Source organism: Schistosoma haematobium, chromosome 3 (genome assembly GCF_000699445.3).
Source record: "Schistosoma haematobium chromosome 3, whole genome shotgun sequence".
In the NCBI taxonomy this organism is placed as follows: Eukaryota; Metazoa; Platyhelminthes; class Trematoda; order Strigeidida; family Schistosomatidae; genus Schistosoma; species Schistosoma haematobium.
This window is the reverse complement of record NC_067198.1, coordinates 43,207,010-43,226,293: the sequence shown is the minus strand read 5'-3', so window position 1 is coordinate 43,226,293 and position 19,284 is coordinate 43,207,010. Positions and strand designations below refer to the sequence as shown.

Below are 19,284 nucleotides of genomic sequence, written 5' to 3'. Positions count from 1 at the left end.
TGAATTTTCAAGAAAAAATTATGGACCACATTGTAGTAGTCAACAGTGTCATTTCCATATACATGCAACAAAAAAATTAAGGACAGTGACAACTAATCTATATTGACAGAATAAACTATCATATATGAATGAAAGACTTCAAATAGCTCACTCTTATCTGGAGTTTGCTCTGATATTGTTGCCTAGAAAGATTTTATAAGCTTCAGAACTGAACCACATAGCCCAAAGAATGAAACTTCACCAAGAAGTGCCATTTTCATCCTTAACTAACTATGACATCTTGTTTGTAAACACATCTATTGTTCAAAAACTAGTTGTACAACAAAACTCGGCAAATCTGATTGGAATTCATACTCGAAATTTTCTATGGTCACGAATAAAGAATTTGTTCTGTTGAACTATAATTCGATACATTGGTTTCTAATTAGTGTACACATGACAGTTAAACCATATTTGAGTTTAGTGGGAAATTGGGTTTACTAAACAATTTCCCAATATTGTCTGATCTAGATCAATGTAGTGGACACAAAATTATCACAGTTCTCACTGTACACCTCTTTTCATAGAGTATAATTTTCTTTCTATAAAATTAGAAGTAATAATTTGATCATCTAGTGATATTACTCTTTCTATAAAAAAAATGACAAATAGTTAACAGCAAATAAATAAAGGAGATCATACGTACACAAATTCAGAAATAAGGGGAACATAGGATCATCTATCATCAATATATCGTAAAAATTCCTGATGTTTGAAGTTTCAAAAATTAATCAAAGTAAAGATTGTAGAAACATTTTTATAAAGTTATCATTTCAATCAAAAGAACTTCAAGTAATTCATTCGTTAGTGATTTGTAATTGTGCAATGTAGTTAGTATACAAACAATGTTGTAATCCAATGTTATCTTGTTCTTGTTGTCAAAGTAGGTGGTGTATTTTTTTCGAATCATCTTTTTGTCTCGTTGAGAAAAAAAATTCTAATAAGTGTAGTAGAAGTTGACAATGTAAACAATTAGAATGATCTTAATATTCTCCTTGTACACGAAAGACTGACGACAATGGTGCAGATTGATCTGTTCAATAGAAGAAATAAATATAATTTAAACAAATATAAATAAGAAATCGAGTAGTGTTATTGCGTTCTATTTACTATTTGATTTAGTATTCTTCATTCTATAACTCTTATTCTGAAACTAATCTCTAGGACAAAATATATTATCATTTATATTATAAAATAAATAATGGTTCACAATAGATTATTTATCATACGTTTAAATAATCGCAAACAGTTAGTAGTTATGCAAAGATGCATAGTGGTTAACAGTGGAATTCAGGACTCGTGTTTCTTCCCCTTTTGGAACTCATCAGCTGGACGTACCTTCACTCTGGGACTCGACCTCAGTACCGTTCGATTCAAACACCATCGCGTTATCCACTTAGCTACTGAGACCTGTTAGCCGCTTGCTTGTGTAATGAGGTGAAGTTTAAATTCACTTGATGTTGTTTGTTGGAATCTTCCCATTGTTATTTAGGACTGCAATTGATCATACCCTTATTGGCATATGTGCATATTGCCTTGATATAGCCTTAATTCATAAGCATTATATGCAGAGATTGATATTGGCTAGCAGTAAAATCCAAGACTCGCGTTTTTGTTCTATTTGGGACTCGTTATCAGGACTCAGTAGCTAAGTAGATAACACGATGACGTTTGTAGCGAATGGTACTGGCTAGAAATAGAGTGAATATCAACTCTAGGATGCATGCACATCCAGCTAACCAGTCCTAAATAAGATGAAACGCTCTTCTTGGATTCCACTGCTACCCACTATCCCTCTTTGCATATAAGGCTTGTGAATTAAGGCTATATCAAGGCAATATGTACACTATGCACCTATGCTAATAGGAGACTGATCAATGGGATAATTCAAACAAACAACACCAAGTGAGTTAGTAGTTATGTTTAGTTTATTAAGCTTCATGTACTATTGTTTCTCACTATATTGCCTAGAGGTTTTAAATCAGAATACTTAATCTGCACTTCTTTTAACATAAATTTCAGAATAATATTAAACATTGATATATGTTTGTGCAAAGTTCAATTTGAATAATCTTGGGATTTTTTCATTAATATCACAATTTACTGTGATGTAATTTATTAGTTCCTTAGTTTTTAGTCGTTTTACTAATGATAATGATTCATAACGAAAGATTCAAAGAAAAAATTCATCTTTAATATAAGTAATAGTTGTGTTCATCACAAAAGAGTAACTAAGTAATGAAATACATGAAGTTCCAGTTTAAATCCATATCCTGTAGCATTACCTATATGAAACAATTTCATAGAATGATATAATCTTATGGCTAAAATTGTACTTACATTAGATAAATTTTGATGTTAGTAAATTGTGAAATTGTGACTATTTTCAACTGATTATTACCTACTATTCAAACTACTACTAATGGTCATTTTAGTAGTAATATTTGTAATAGTAGAAAATTTCGATTTACATAAATATGTTCATGCAAAAATTGTTGAATTGTGTTGGTAAAAAAGTAACTAATAGATAGAGTAGACCAATTGACAAAGAATAAGTTATCATTTAGAAACTGTACAAATAAAAAGATATTTCAATAAAGTATAGAACAGAATAGAAGAATGAAGAGTGAAGCAAAACTATTCAACAAATGAATATTGAAAAACATGTACAATAATAGCAGTTTCCTCATACATAATTGGTACAGTACCTACTTCCGTATTTAATAATGAGTCTTAGAATGAAATTTTACTTTATCTGCTGAAATGAATTGGATAACCAATGGAACTAATGAATATTAGATAGTTGTTTCATTCTAATTTTGTGTTCATCATGTATAATAAATCTATTATCTCATATACTAAATCAAACCTATGACTTTTACATGTCATAATTAATAAGTTTCAACTAATGAGCACAATGACTTGACGTATAGGTGAGCTTCTTAGTTTCCAACGTTTAAATGAAAACATCTATGATCGTAAAGAAAAGTAATCGTAGTGAAGTGTTGTAACGGGTGGACTGCAGGTTTTGATAAGCAGCGTTTTATCGATCGATCACAGTAACACGGAAAACACGTATGGACGACCTAGAGCCCTGATTGGTCCCGCTTTGCAGTCTGTCCCAGCCAGTTGAGTCAGGAACACAAGTCACAGCCTCTGAGTTATGAATCATTGTATTTCAGACATACTCTATTTATATACCAAACAAATAACCCACATGGTACCATAAAATAGAAAACAACATTTACACAATATGTAACGAATGAATTAAATAATAGCCAATAGGGGATGTACATTTAAAGTCCAAGGCCACCATAGACTTAACACGATAATTATTGGTATATTTTTCCGACTATCCTAACATGAAGATTCGTTACTAGCCCATAAAAGTTATATTTGCTAGGCTGTTTGTCATTAGTGTCAATCAGACAGCCAGTTACAACGTAGGACCAGCCACATATATACATCGGTTCAAGTTGCCACACCTCATTAGCACAGCAAGACGAACACCAGATCCATGGAAGTAGTTAATTCAGTGGTGATAATATATAAAAGAAAAATTACAAATAAGGACATGGTACAGGAAGAAAAAATAGTTCGTAGAAAGAAAGATATGAGGCGGTTTTAATCTCACAGTTTAAGGGAAGACAGAGAGTGTATACACCAATGCCATAGTGATCGATTCTGAGCCATGTCACCAAGAGTCCCCAATCATTGGTTATGAAAGTCGCGTGAACCCCAACCAAGTAGTCTGTATCTACTAACATGGCTCAGACTAGAAGTAAGTGGATTCAAGCGCTGATGCCACGTTTTGGTTTGTCCGCCCCTAACTTTCTTCCAACCATCTCCAACATTAGTCAGCATTGCGCCTCATTAATGTGCCCTCAAGTCATGAATGTAAAGATTGATTACAATGTTCCCTGTTTTTTTATCTGATAGTTCGTCAACATTACTTATTTTGCGACACAGCCTTCATTCAAAGAATAATTTTCCCATTCCCGTAAATAAATCGAGGCAGGAGCAAATCTGTCAAGATAGTTGTACAAGCATTCTGGTAGTCAGCACTTGTGCATATATTTTAATCATTGAGAAAACATTATGTCATAGTTGCTCCATTTTGAGAGTAGATTGAAAATGGTATGTTGGATTTATTGAATTTCAGTTAATTGATTCAATCTCAAATGTCTTACTGTTAGGTAGTGAATTTATTTGTTTAATTCAACCATAGAAAACAGAATTGTGTGGATCACTAAACAGTTCTAAATGTAAAGTGAAACATGTATTCAACTCTTTTTAATGTAGTTATTAAATCAAGACTGATTTACAACCCATATAAAATTGTCTTTTTCAATAGTCTAAATTTTTTTTCAGAAAAACAAAACAAAGTTAATCTAGAAATTAAAGTAGGTTAAGTGTTTGCGTGCGAGACTGAAGTCCCTGGGTTCGAATCCCGCGGGCAGGATCGTGGATATGCACTGCTGATGAGTCCCACAATAGAACAAAACGGCCGTCCAGTGCTTCCAGGTTTCCAACGGTGGTCTAACATCAATCGGTTCATGATCTCATTCAAAAACTTAACAATCTCCACAACCCCTATACTGAAAATTACATTGTATTTGTCATAGATTTTTCAGTATAAACATTCACATTACATATTAACAAACACACTTTCTGTAAGTAAAACCAACATGGACGTTAAATGGTTCTAGTATATTTAGATTGCTGACCTCATGGATACTTATCTTCTTAAAGTATAGATGATCAACACTCATTAATCAATGTTCTATTCAAATATTGTAATATATTTAATTCAAACTTTAATACTGAAAAGTTCAGCAAACATTTTAGTCTAGAACAAATTATCTTGCATGATGTTATGAAAAATAATCTACTTTACGCTCTTTAGGTGAAATGTGTTCAAACCCATAATAACGTGTTCGTAACTGTTATCCTGTTGTGGTGGTTTGGCTTGCATATCATGATGTCACAGTCGAGTTACGTTGGTTAGAATCTTTATTCCCTTAGGTTATACTTCCTCCCGAACGGATCGGTTGGAGAACAAGAAAACTGTAAGTCACAACTTGAAGTAAGAGATTGAAATTGTACTACCAACTGTATGGAGGTGACACGACAATTAATTATTTCTCTCAGAAGACTACAGGTTAAGATTGGTTATAAGAGATTAGTACATCTCGTATTGCCCCCGTGGACTACCATCGCCAGCAGTAAAGTCTTTACTGCTTCAATACATCAAGAACTACCCGGTAAAGGCAATGTATGACTGACTTTAAGCAATTATACTTCGAGCTCTGTAATCACACTCTCAAGTTATTAAGATCATCCCCAACCCAATTTACTTTTCAGTTACCTTAAGAAAAATTGTTTTTCTCCAATATGGGCAACCTGGAAGTAATAACCACCCACGTACTCCTAGAAACATTCGAGATCACCTGATTGACACAAAAAGGTTTCAAAACACTTTGTGTATTGAATCATTTGAAACAATAATTCACATCTAATATGATATAACAGTATAAGTATAAGAATAAATGTGTATCAGATCCAAATGAATTTTACCCATACCCTACAATAAAAGATCAATCGATTAAATGAGTCCGAGAAATAAGAACAAAAGAGAACAAAATCAAAAAACAAATGGGGAACATATAGTGTTTAGACAGAAAAGAATATGAAGATATATATTAAATTCTTGAAAATAATAAATAAATACAACAGAGACAAAACAAAACCAAAGGAAAAAGGAGTTGTTGCTATGCAACACCGATTTATTTGCATTTTAAAAGCAAAAAAAAGTAGGTTGCTTTTTTCTGGGTTAGTTTTAAAACTTCAACTACCAATGTGTCTGAGTAAAAATGTAAACTTATAATCACCTGATACATAAATATAAAGAATAAATTATTCATAAACTAAATAAACAAAAACTTGTTGATGTATGTGTGTAAGGTGAGTCTACTTATAGGTTACTCTCGATTATGTTAAGTTGTCTGAGGTGGAGGTTTCACTGTGAGATTTTCTGGCTGTTTTCAAATATTTTGTTAGTTTCATTTTTAACTATATTTCTGTTGACTGTTATATTTAGTTGACTTGTGCTTATATGATCGCTTAATTGTTTTTGTGTAGATCAGTAAATAGGGTTTATATTGATGTAAATGGTGATTGCAGATTATTATGAGTATCGTGCCCAAAAGTCAGTAAAACAAAATAATCAATATATATATATAAAGAAGAACGAACCGTACGAAACGATTCGAAGGAAATCATACACAAACAAATATGTCAAAAGAGATTGATTTGGTGCAAAACTTAAAAATCTCATTTCTACGCGAAGTAAGTACTGTTAGTGTTGTTCAGAATGAAACTAATGAGCTCAGAGAATAGAATGACATTAAAAGTTTCCACCTGAGGTATAAATCTTCTACGTTATTCGATAGAGAAATACAATTGAAATTCTCCATGAAAATGAACGCTGAATAACTTATGTATTCTTACTCGATTATCACATATAAGAATGAACCGAAAACTTCCGGTTTTCATGAGAAATCAGATAATTTGAAACTGAATTAAAACAAAATATTTATATATATTGGGACGATCAGTGATTGCGAACAATCAGATGGGAGCCCGACTGGCTCATCACGATAGGCCATCCCGACCATTACATCAAGGTAACAGCAACGGTCGGGGCGATGTGAACCATTTTTATAATAACTATTATATGTTAACCCTACGTTGTAAATACAAGTAGTGACTTGATGAGTAAGATAGATTAAGCTTAACACATTAAATACAATATTAGAATTTTATTAATTTGAATTGAGAAGAGAATAATGAAACTTACTAAGACTTTGACGATATTCATAACGACCTGCTTCATGAGAAAATGAAAAAAATGGAGATGATAAGAAATTGATATTATATGGTGGATAGGAAAACTACAAAAGTGATATGCTTTATAAGCTTATTGCTTTATAATAGCCAAGATTTTAAACTAAGTAAAATAAAGAATGATTAATTGGATATATTAAGTGATTGAAGGTAGTCTACAGGGAAACTTTCTCGATCTAAGTTTTGTGGCTAGCTACCTTTCATTAGTAAATCTCAAGTGTAATCTTGAGATAACTAATGCTTCTTGTTAAAAATCGAACCTGCAGATTTTAAGTACTATACGACTACCTCTGCATATTATTGAAATATTTCATTATGTAATTTTTATTTATCATTCTTAGTTTACTTAACAAGTTGGTATAAAATAGCTTAAACTAGCAGCTGAAATATTATAAAACCTCTGGTAAACAGCCGAAGAACGATAGGAGTCATAAAGTATTTTGAATGAAATATTTGGATGAAGGATAACAACCAGCTGACCTCACAAGAACAAAAAGCTTTGAAAGAACTCAGAACTAGAAAGGATCTTGTCATAGTTCCAGTGGACAAAGGATGCACCACGGTGATTATGGACAAAGAATAGTACGTCAAAAAAGCCGAGGAACTACTTGAAGATAAGAGCACATACACACTGACATCATCAAAATCATCCATCTGAGCAACAAATCTTCTTCAGCTTCTCAAAGTCATAAAGTATACTTATTATGCTCACAAATATGTTTTCAGTAAAAGTTGTACGCCTATTCGTGAAAGACTGAATACTCCATTTTTATTAATTGCGTAACAGAAAACTAAATAAAATGAAGAACTAACTGAAGATATTTCAAATGTGAAATAATTGTTTTAATAATAATATTACTCAAAAGAAAAATCAATGGTATTCCACTTCATTAATAATACTTCATCACATTGTGTTTAGTCTTGAATGAATATTGATTAATCTTAGCTAGGACATATGCATCCTAGGCGGATTGACGCAAATAGATTGAATATGGCTAGTAAGGGAATTCAAAATGAAGTTTTCGTCAAATTTGATACTTATTAAATGTACCTACATCCTAGTGTTAATATAAATTCAACTGATGAATCTTAAATGGAACGAAATTCATAAATTGGATTCTATTACTAATTACAATTTTTCTCATGAAAAACAATCTCTATGCAAATAGTTGTTTTTAATAATCATTTTTTTATCGGCAGGGGTTTTGTGGAGATTTTGATCATTTCAATGGTTGAAATCATGAGTCAATTTAAGCTAGATCACTATAAGTAACTTAGAAGCACTGGACGGCCGTTTCGTCCTAGTATGAGACTCCACAGCAGTGCGCATCCATGGTGATCTAGCTTCAACTGACTCATGATTTCAACCAGTGAAATTTCTAAAATCTCCACAAAACCCCTTCTGATTAAATCTTTTTAGTGAAGAGATTGTTGAGCATTCCATAATTTGTGTCTAATTAAATAAATTCGCAAACTGATTAATTGTGTTTAAATGGTTCCCAAATTAACAACCATCATAAAACTTTTAATTTTATAATGATAATAAAAAAACTCTGTTTAAACCTTAAAACTCACATTGAGTTTAAATTAGATTAGAATCAGTCATAAAATCATAGATATTAATCTATACATAAGTAGAGTTCATTATTAAACTGATTATTCTACTATGAAATATTTATTTATTATGTGATGAAAGTTACACCCAAAATACTAAATAAAATTTACAAGTACTATAAACCACAATCTAATAGTAAATACTGTGAAGAAATTGATTTCTTTTTTTAACTAGTTCTTTTAATTGTCTGATATTCTTTTGTTAACATAACAAGTATCACTGATATCTAATGTGAAATCAGAAGTAGAAATGGGCGTTTCTCTAATGAGTTTAACTACTCCTCATACGTGGGAACTTCTCTTTTTATTTCTTTCTGATTTTGGCAATGAATTTCAAACTAACGGAATGATCCTGCTTATTTGCGTCACGGGATGATCATATTTGGAAAATCATTGAAAAACAAGAAGCACTAGACAGAAATTTCTTCATAATGTGGGAATTGTTAGCAGAGAATATGCACAATCCAACCCGTAGTCAAACTAAGGAACTTTGGTCTAATCTTTAAACCATTGAGACTGCGTTTAGTAGTTTAAATGTCTAAGTTCAGATACTGTACAACTATCTTCTACTGTTTACTGTGAATACCAGCTTCTAAGTCACCGTGATTGAACAACGTCAGATAAAGCTCAGTAATCAGGAGGTCAAGAGCTCTCCATAAAACAGAGGGTTTTGCGTCCCAACCCTAGTGGGGCTGTAAGTGCTCATTCCTGAGCAGTTCTATACTACGATGAGACTTGTCAATGCTTGTTAGATTTTAGGAGTGTTCCAAAAAAAACCGTTCGTGATTTAAACTATCCTCTTAACTGTTATGTTTTTTTAGTATAAACAGAGAATGATTTTAAATTTTTCGACAAAATTGATTCAGATCTTAGTTAGTGATAAAATAAGCGATATATTGAAGATTATTTACCTTCTTCTGTCAACTTTCTAGAACATACCAAATTTCATTATGGAGCTATATAAGAATATGTTATATAACAATGTCTACATGTATTTGTTATAATTATCTCTGTTCATAATGCTTGTGACTTAAGGCAATATCGAGGTAAGATGTACATATGTCAATGACAGACTGATCAACTACGGTCCTAAACATCAATGGGAAGATTCAAATAACCAATATGATAATGAATTCTATTGTTTGTTGTATATGAGTGAAATACATGAGAACTATTAATAAAAATAACAAGTATCATTAAACACATGAGGCAACTTATATATGTCAAAACAAAAACTGTAGTCGTATGCCAATAACAGACTGATCAATTGCAGTCTTAAACCTCAATGGGAAGATACAAGCCAAGCAATACCAAGTGTAGTCATATTGTTTTAGAAAAAACTTAAGATACACTATGGCATGTGTTCCACAAACAACTTAGAAATAGTAACACTATTGTACACATATTTTGATGTGTCATCGTTATTTCATCCAAGTTTCCAGAATGTTATCACTTGAATACATATGAAAATAAACGTCAAATTTATTTTAACATGAGACTATTCTGTGACATAAAAATTACTAGTAGCAACCTAACACAGATCAGGATAGTCAGGTAAACATTTTGAAATTCACACATCAGTCAGTCAGTCAGCTACAACATAAGACCAGGCACATATATACATCGGTCCAAGTTGCCATACCGCATTAGCACAACAAGATGAACACCGAATTCATAGAAGTAGTTAATTTTGGCAGAGTTGCTCAGTGCTACCAAAAGATTCTGCATTTTATTAGCGTCTTCACATATAGAAACCAAAATAAAAATTATTATCAGTTTAGTGGTTGTGGAGATTGTTAAGTTTTTGAATGAGATCATGAACCTATTGATGTTAGATCACCATTGAAAACTTGGAAGCACTGGATGGCCGTTTCGTCCTATTGTTGGACTCCTCAGCAGTGAGCATCCACGATCCCATCTGCGGAATTCGACCCAGGGCGTTCAGTCTCGCGCGCGAACGCTTAACCTACTGAACTACTGAGCCGGCATCCAATGGTTTTAATGTCTAACCTCAACCAATTCACGAAGTTGCGCGACCATCTTTCATTGTACTGAGGTAGACACCTGTTTCTACCAGACACGGATTAGCTCCACTGGTCACGGGCTTCTCAAATTTTTTTCAAAATGTAACTAAACGAACATTTTATTATTGGTTAACAAGTAGTTTATTTTGATGTTACCAAGAAATAAAGAAACCATGAGTAATTGAGAAAATTTAGTTAAATTCATAAAAATTAAACATTATAATTGTTGAATCTATTAACAAGAAGAAGAAGAAGAAGGTTCTTTGATTTTCAAGTACAATTACCTGTACAATTTGAAGTACAAGTTCTTTGTCTACTGATGTATACATGTAATCATACATTATTCTCTCTTCATTAATAATTATTTAAAGTTCAATTGAAAGAGTTTTGTGAAGATAAATTTAGATTGTAAATTGAATTCCTAAAAAGATAATTTAGATAAGGTACTAATTTAAACCAAAGAAAATTGGACAATTTACTCTGTTTTGAAGTTCATATCTTGAATTCTCAATAGACAAGGAAGAATAGGAATAGTCTTAAGGTTTATAGAATGATTTAAAGTTGTATAATGTAATGTGAAGTATAGATTCAAAAACTAGATAAGAATATAAAAACATTAAGTGTATAATTTTCCTTAATCTTATCATAAGTAATGACAGACTTCTATAACGACTTGGAAATGGCTGTGAACGGAAATTTTATATATTTTTTTAATAATGTACAAATCATAAATTAGTTTTTGTTAGCAACCATGAAGTGAATCACTTCAGTTTGAGTTCATATTATTAAGATAATTAGACATGATGACACAAAGAGAATGTTAGCCAGACCACTTAAGTGTATGAAAGAGTGTTCAACAAAAACTAGTTATGTTAAATAATTATAAAAAAATACTGAACATTAAAAAAACTAGACGAACTTTTCTTTATCATTAAAACGGAACTTGATTCAAAATTCACTTTAATCCAAACATCCATAGATCTGAGCTAAAAATTTCGTCTAGTTTTTTAATGTTCAGTTTTATTATTATCAGTATAGGGTTGTGGAGATTATTAAGTTTTTGATTGAGATCATGAACCGATTGATTGGTTGAGGTTAGACATTAACACAGTTGGATGCCAACCGGCTCAGTAGTCTAGAGGTTAAATGTTCGCGCGCGAAACTGAAGGCCTTGAGTTCGAATCCCGCGAGCGGGGTCGTGAGTGCGCACCGCTGAGGAGTCTGACAATACGACGAAACGGCCTTCCAGTGCTTCCAGGTTATTGATGGTGGTCTAACATCAATCGGTTCATGATCTCAATCAAAAAAACATATTATTATTATTATTACTTATTATTATTGAGAGAGATTTCAACATATTTGACTGAACTAAATAGTTAAAGAGATTATAGATTTTCCGTAAGTTGTATAGCGCTACACTTCCATTTTTTGATTGATTGAATAATCTAACAATTTTCTTTATTTAATCAAATTCATTACATAGAAATTCTTACATACAAAACATTAAACAATAAGTAGAGGAAAACGCTATTTTGTGACTTTTCTAATTTCACAGATCACAAGTGATTTATTCACCGATCGAAATACCACTTATTCAACATTAGTACTGTGTTAAATCAATGATATTCGACCGGTATGAGCAGCCTAGTGTCCTTATTGGTACTTTGTTCTCCTAACCCTTCCATTTGAGTTCACAACGTAAACAACAGCTCCCACTATGCGAATCATTTGTTTTAAACATACTTGGTTTATATACTAGCCAAACAGGCCTCATCACACCATAAAATACGAAAGAAAATTTATACAAGATCCAGCCAAAAAGTGGCTGTGATTGTGGGGGACGGTGATAAATAAACTGAACATAACTTAATAACAATAAACTGTATCATAATAATCTATAGGTCAAAATGAAGCTAATAATAAGAGGAATATGGATATACATAATCTAGTTACTGAACGGTTATACAATAGGAATATAGATATAATATTAGTCCATTAATAGTACTGAGAAGTTATCCATAATTTAATCTTCAGGTGGATATAACAGTAATGACTACTAATAACTTGAACATTGGACACAAATGCATGTAAATGATGAGTTATTTAAATTATAATCATTTTTTTCTAAACCATAATGAATTAATCAGTATAAATTGGATAATTAGATTATCACATTAAAATTAGTATCAGAAAGGAAACGAACGTTAACCAAAGAGAATCAATGATATTTATTAATTTCCACGTTGTCTCTGTGCTAATGAAAATTATGTATTCAATAGAGACCAATTTTGACAAGGTAATTCTGGAATCTCAGTGAGAAGCTGTAACTAGTGGATTTCGACCATATTAATTGTGAGGCAATTATCCACTGAAGACAATCTGAAAATAGTTGCATAATGTCACGAATTGATTGAGTCTAGGCATATATACCATTGAATGATGGCTTAGCGGTCAGGAGTCTATACATTCTCTTCTAAAGCAAATGTTTTAGGTTCTATCCCTATAACATTTCAGATATTCACTTCTGAAGAGTGTCACGCTACGACGAAATGGCCATTCAACGTTTCCTGATTTCTAACAGCTGTCTAACTTAGGTTGGTTAATGATTTAAGTGACACTCAATAATCTTTAAGAACCCCTTGTTGAATTGATAATTGACATAACAGTTATAGCTGACCATTTATTTGATACTCTTAACAACATATCAAAGAAAATGAGAACATTCACGATTGATAGAATTAGTCAGTATGATCAATAGGGATATTACCGGTTAATTAATTTATGATTATAGCGTAACACAATCGACATATATCATAAATGAATAATAAGAATATAAAACTTGTTTTACTTATGCAGAAATATCTTTCCATACTAAAGTAAATAATCTTTCAGTGAATAATTTACTATTCAGTAAACAGATTCGATAAACAATGGATAGGAATTAATAATATCTAGAAACGAAAAGAATCTACATTTGGACATGAAAGACCTTTTGTATTCTGAAATAATGAGTGATATACATAAATCCTTATGTATTCTACCATTAAAAATGATGAATGAAAGGAAAATAAATGTTATTTATTTATTCTTACAAATTTACTGAATTTCAAACTGCAAATTATTGAATTACATGCCAAGCCAGTTACACTCGAAAGTTTCTAATTGTAACACTATTTGATATAGTTCGAAATAACACACGTAGAAGACCAAAGATAAGTTCTGATGATAAGTGCTAAAAAAATTCCGCCTGGATACTCTCTGGGTCTACTACCGGTTCCAAGCCCAGATAAAGGAGGAGGGTTGAGCATAGGGTTAGTGACCCAATCCCGTAGATAACTAACTCGCTAAAAAAAACGCCAACCAGAAAAAACAGCGTTTTTTTTAGCGGAGGAAGAAATCAGGAAGAGGTGATGGAAGTGGATGGGACACAAATTGAGGAAACCAAATTGACGAGCCCTCATATGGAATCCTCAAAGCCAAAGGAAAAGAGGAAGACCAAAGAACATATTACGATGAGAAATGGAAATAGACATTAGAAAAATGAACAACAATTGAAGAGAACTGTAAAAGATGCCCCAGGACTGGGTGGGTTGAAGAATGATCCATTGGGAATAACAGGCGTAAATAAGTCAAAAAAGCGCTAACCAGAAAAGTGCCAACAACCAGGAAATCTAAATCTTGTTCTGTTTATGAAACCCTCCAGTCCAGAGAATAATACATAACATCACGTAGTTTAAAGAATATATATATATATATATATTTGTAACATATGAATAAGAAAGGCTTAAATACATTAGAATATATTGCCTTTCTGAACATAATTAATAAGTAGAAATAGAAGCATAACATAATTACATTGTTACTTACCACTCATATGAAATTGTTCTATATAATGTGGCTTACAAAATATCACTCCATCTAATGATGCGAAATTCCCAACTCTAAATGAACATATAGAAATAAAAAATCAAAACGATAAAAAAGATGAATTTTGGAAGTAATGAACTGAATTAAGTTCATCAAGAGAACTTTTGCAAAATTGAAATAATTTTTATAACCGGTCAAGTGAACAATAATCGAATGCTTGCAAATAAATGATCTGTAGATTAGATGGTGGTTGGATGTAGTCAACAGGAAACCCTAGAGCCGGGTTTCGTGCTACTTGGCACTCGTCAGCAAAGTGTACCTGTAATCTTGAGAGAACTGGTGATCCCTGACGGATCCTATCTCGTGTCACCTAGCTTTACAGTCAGAAACGTTACCACTGAGCTATCCGGGCAGCAACCAACCTCCTGTATGACTGAGATGTAATCACAATTGATTGATCACTGGGTGGTGAGTGATCAATGTAATGTGTGTCAAGTCCTTATTAGTTCAGATCGAATGCTATCGACCATGTTGCAATGTGGCCACCAGTCTAGGTGATTCGACACTGCGTGCACTATGTTGAGATCAGATGGTCTGCACTAAAAAGGACCTGACACACATGATATTGGTCTCTATCCAGTGGTCAATCAATTGTGCATATATCTTAATCCTCCAGAAGGTCAGTCACGACCTGGATAGCTCACTGTTAACGTCTCTGACTGTGAAGCTGGGTGACATGGGATCAAATCCGTCAGAAAGCGTCGATTTTCACAAGATTACAGGTACGCCTTGCTGAGAAGTGCCAAACAGAACGAAACCTCGGTCCAGGGGTTTTTGTTGACTACCTCCAACCATCATACCAAATTCCTGAAGCTTTTGTTCAGGGCTATAATTTTTATATTTGATCAAATCGAAGACAATACGCTTACAGACGAATAGTAAATAATGATAGTAATAACGTACTGTGAACTCATAAAATGGAAAGTTCTGATCACTTAAAATTAAGTTGTTTGGATAAACAGGTTGGTTCTTAAGCTAAAGCTTACTACGTATACTACTTTCGATGAGTCTTTACAAAGAAGAAAACAGTAAGAGCCTTAAATTATTAAGATAAATATCAGAGTATTAAAATTAGTCACATTATCAGTAATAGCTGAAAACATTTGACACAGAAAGGAAGAAATGAATTAATGGAATAAAAGGTATAAGAAAATTTTTAAAATCATGATCTAAGTGAAGAAAGATTCGCAATCTTCCTGCCCTATTGAGACTCATTTTAAAGAGTTTTACTCAACGTTTCTAAGCATTGATCGCCACTATTACAGAAACTATAAATAAATAGTCTGCAATTATCAACATAGCTGAGATCAATATTGAATGACTCCATAGACTGATGTTACGTCTTGATTTGGTTGTCTCTATCTTCCAACTTACTTTCATTCTAATAAAACTGAGCGTCGAGTTAGGCTGTAGTAAGCACAGTTAATATATGTAGTTACATGTAAATTACTTCAAGTTCTTTATATGCGCGAAATCTGAGTTTTCAAACAAGAGTGAACTCTCGCAGTATAGTTATAGAAATAAGAAAGACATATGCTTTGAATTACAGTACATTTAATCAAAATACAAGTTGAGTATATTCAGTGGACCTTTCAATGAAATTAGTGACTAAACAGGTCATAATTTTGCTAAAATACTTGATAAAAAAGAAAATTCAGTAAACAATTGAGTGAGAGTTAAATAGTAAAAAACTGGTCAACAGTCAACGCCCCCCAAATGCCATGGTACGACCGAGAGTGAGGAGAGTCAGCTCTCCTTCTCCAAATGATCTCACATCACCACGTGCATACAACCACTGACACGGAAGTCCTACTCAAAGCATTCTCACAGCAAACGTGTTCTTTACGAAATTGAGAGGACGAAAACCAAATGTCCGGCACTTTAACCGGGTTGATGGACACGGAGAGTCTACCTAGGGAAGTTCGAAAACCATGATTACAAACAACTGGTGTACATGGGATCAAGTATCCTGACGTAACAAATGCCATATGAACCTATTGTTGGTTACCGGTTACTATGGGACTGCATCTTCTTATGTTGCTCCACTGTCTTGTTGATTAGACATTTAGATCAAAGGTTCCGGTTGTGCCCATCTAAGAAAACCACCTGCTTTAATCTGGGTACCCGGACTGTATCACAGCCTACACACAAATCAAGTGACTTGTGTGACGCATATATATTCGGTGCCTCTTCGTACCAGTATCTATGTGTTTAAATAAATAAATAAATAAAATAACTTATTTATTTTATTGCTAACCGGTGTTGGAGATGGTTGGAAGAAAGTTAGCGCGGTCAAACCAAAACGTGGCATTAGTCCTTGAAGTCACTAACTTCTAGTCTGAGCCATGTTGGTAGATGCAAACTACTTGGTTGGAGTCCGCGTGACTATCGTAACCAATGGTTGGAGACTGAGGGCGACATGGCTCAGAATCGATCACTATGGCATTGGTGTATACACTCTCTGTCTCCCGTTAAACTGTGAGATTAAAACCGCTTCATATCTTTCTTTCTACGAACTAATTCTTTCTTCGTGTACTATATCCTTATGTGCAATCTTTCTTTTATAAATTACCACCTCTGAATTAACTACTTTTATGAATCCGGTGTCCATCTTGTTGTGTTAATGAAGTGTGGCAACTTGAACCGATGCGTATATGTGCCTGGTCCTACGTTGTAGCTGACTGACTGACTGACTGCATACATTCAATAATCATGATGAATTATCTAGTTCATAAGATCATATTGTTTTCTGTTCTATTTTCTTTATATAAATTTTATTTATTTTATATCGAAAGACAAATATATTGATCGATTTATTTGACCATGAATAGGTACTTGAAATTAATACTACTTTAGTTCAGTACTTAAGCTTATTGTTTACTCAATTATTCTTCTTTTTGTTTTAAATATGGAAAGTTATTATTCTCATTTTTTTTATAGATTTAATATAAATGCGTTCTCTTAGCAACAATTTAAGATTTATCATGATTACATTCATTTTTTTAAATGTTCATTTCATTCAAATCATTGTTTTGTTAGTTACAATTTCTCATAGAATCTCATGCAATACACTTTAAGTATTACTTTTATATATGAAAATTGTATTAATCTGTAATGATATGAAGTTTGATGAGAAAAGTAGTAAGTTAGAGTCTCAACATGAATGTCAACACTTGGACAAAACTACATCTAGCTGACGTGCTTTTTGAAATCCATTGCTAGTTGCAATCTATCAGTTCTACAAAACTTGTGACGAGATGGATGACATTCAGCCAATCTTTACAGAACGTATAAATCCCAACAAATCCTGTTACTCGATAGATGAGAAAGTGTTACTAAGGCTTTAACTTATATGGTGTGGCTTTATGAAAAAGTTTACTTTTGATGATTTTCAAATTCAGTCAACCTTTTTATTTTACTGCCCCTCAAATGCCCTGGTACGACCGAGAGTGAGGAGAGTCAGCTCTCCTTCTCCAAATGATCTCACATCACCACGTGCATACAACCACTGACACGGAAGTCCTACTCAAAGCCTTCTCGTGACGGGCGCGTTCTTTACGAAATTGAGAGGACGAAAACCAAATGTCCGGCACTTTAACCGGGTTGATGGACACGGAGAGTCTACCTAGGGAAGTTCGAAAACCATGATTACAAACAACTGGTGTACATGGGATCAAGTATCCTGACGTAACAAATGCCATATGAACCTATTGTTGGTTACCGGTTACTATGGGACTGCATCTTCTTATGTTGCTCCACTGTCTTGTTGATTAGACATTTAGATCAAAGGTTCCGGTTGTGCCCATCTAAGAAAACCACCTGCTTTAATCTGGGTACCCGGACTGTATCACAGCCTACACACAAATCAAGTGACTTGTGTGACGCATATATATTCGGTGCCTCTTCGTACCAGTATCTATGTGTTTAAATAAATAAATACAGTAGTCAACCAAAAGATCACTTTATTTCTACTTTTCTTGAAAGGATGTAGGCATATCTTTTTAAAAAAAAATAAAACAAATGAGATGATGGAAAAGTACAGTCTATAAGGAAAATAGAATTAGTTGAAGCACAAACTTGAAAAGAAATTTAGGTATTAAAATTTCTCTGTAGATGATTGTTTTCTAGCTCTGTTGATTAACTACTGAATAATTGTTTTCATTGAAAAACACTTTAAGGTTGAATATAACAAAAATGAATATACAGAATGTCAAACTATTAGTGATTAGCAACAATAAATATTATTCCATTTCCACAAAATGATTATTTACTCAATTGAGTACAGGTTAGAGTAGTTATCTCTACCTAAAGATTATGCTGACTGTAAATAACAAAAGAAAACCCCTGCTAACTAATAAAAAAATCGGTCGTTCAGCTTAGGGAGAGAGAGAGGAGTATTATCAATTAGGTTTAGAAGGTTTGAATAAATTTTTTTTCTGGTTAGCGTTTTTTTAGCGAGTTAGTTTTCTACGGGATGGGGACGCTAACCCCATGCCCAACCCTCCTCCTTTATCCGGGCTTGGGACCGGCAGTAGCCCCCGGAGGGACTCCATGCGGAGTTGTATTATCAATTAATATAACATAAATTTCAGGTAATTCAAATATCTTTGAAAATTTAAAAACTTAACTAAGAATAGTTTCGAAATGTTTATGTTTACCTTAACAACTGTATTGCATTATTTTCAATGAAAACAATTTGATTGCGATCTAATTTATAGGCTGAATTTTAATGAATAATCAAATAAAATGTCCTAAAACTATGCACTTATTTATT

At 32.9% G+C, this 19,284-nt stretch overlaps 1 protein-coding gene across 1 annotated transcript in view; it reads right to left on the bottom strand.

The window, feature by feature from the left end:
* Nucleotides 1–329: 329 nt before the first annotated feature.
* Nucleotides 330–19,284, bottom strand: part of LIMA1_2 (LIM domain and actin-binding protein 1) — a gene marked incomplete at its 5' end in the record, with an annotated part of 60,210 nt that continues 41,255 nt past the window's right edge. The window contains 3 exons of the mRNA XM_012944264.2: nucleotides 330–1,072; nucleotides 6,899–6,928; nucleotides 14,451–14,524. Of these exons, the coding sequence (XP_012799718.1) occupies nucleotides 1,023–1,072; nucleotides 6,899–6,928; nucleotides 14,451–14,524 (154 nt within the window). The 3' untranslated portion in view covers nucleotides 330–1,022. The remainder of the gene's footprint in view (nucleotides 1,073–6,898; nucleotides 6,929–14,450; nucleotides 14,525–19,284) is intronic.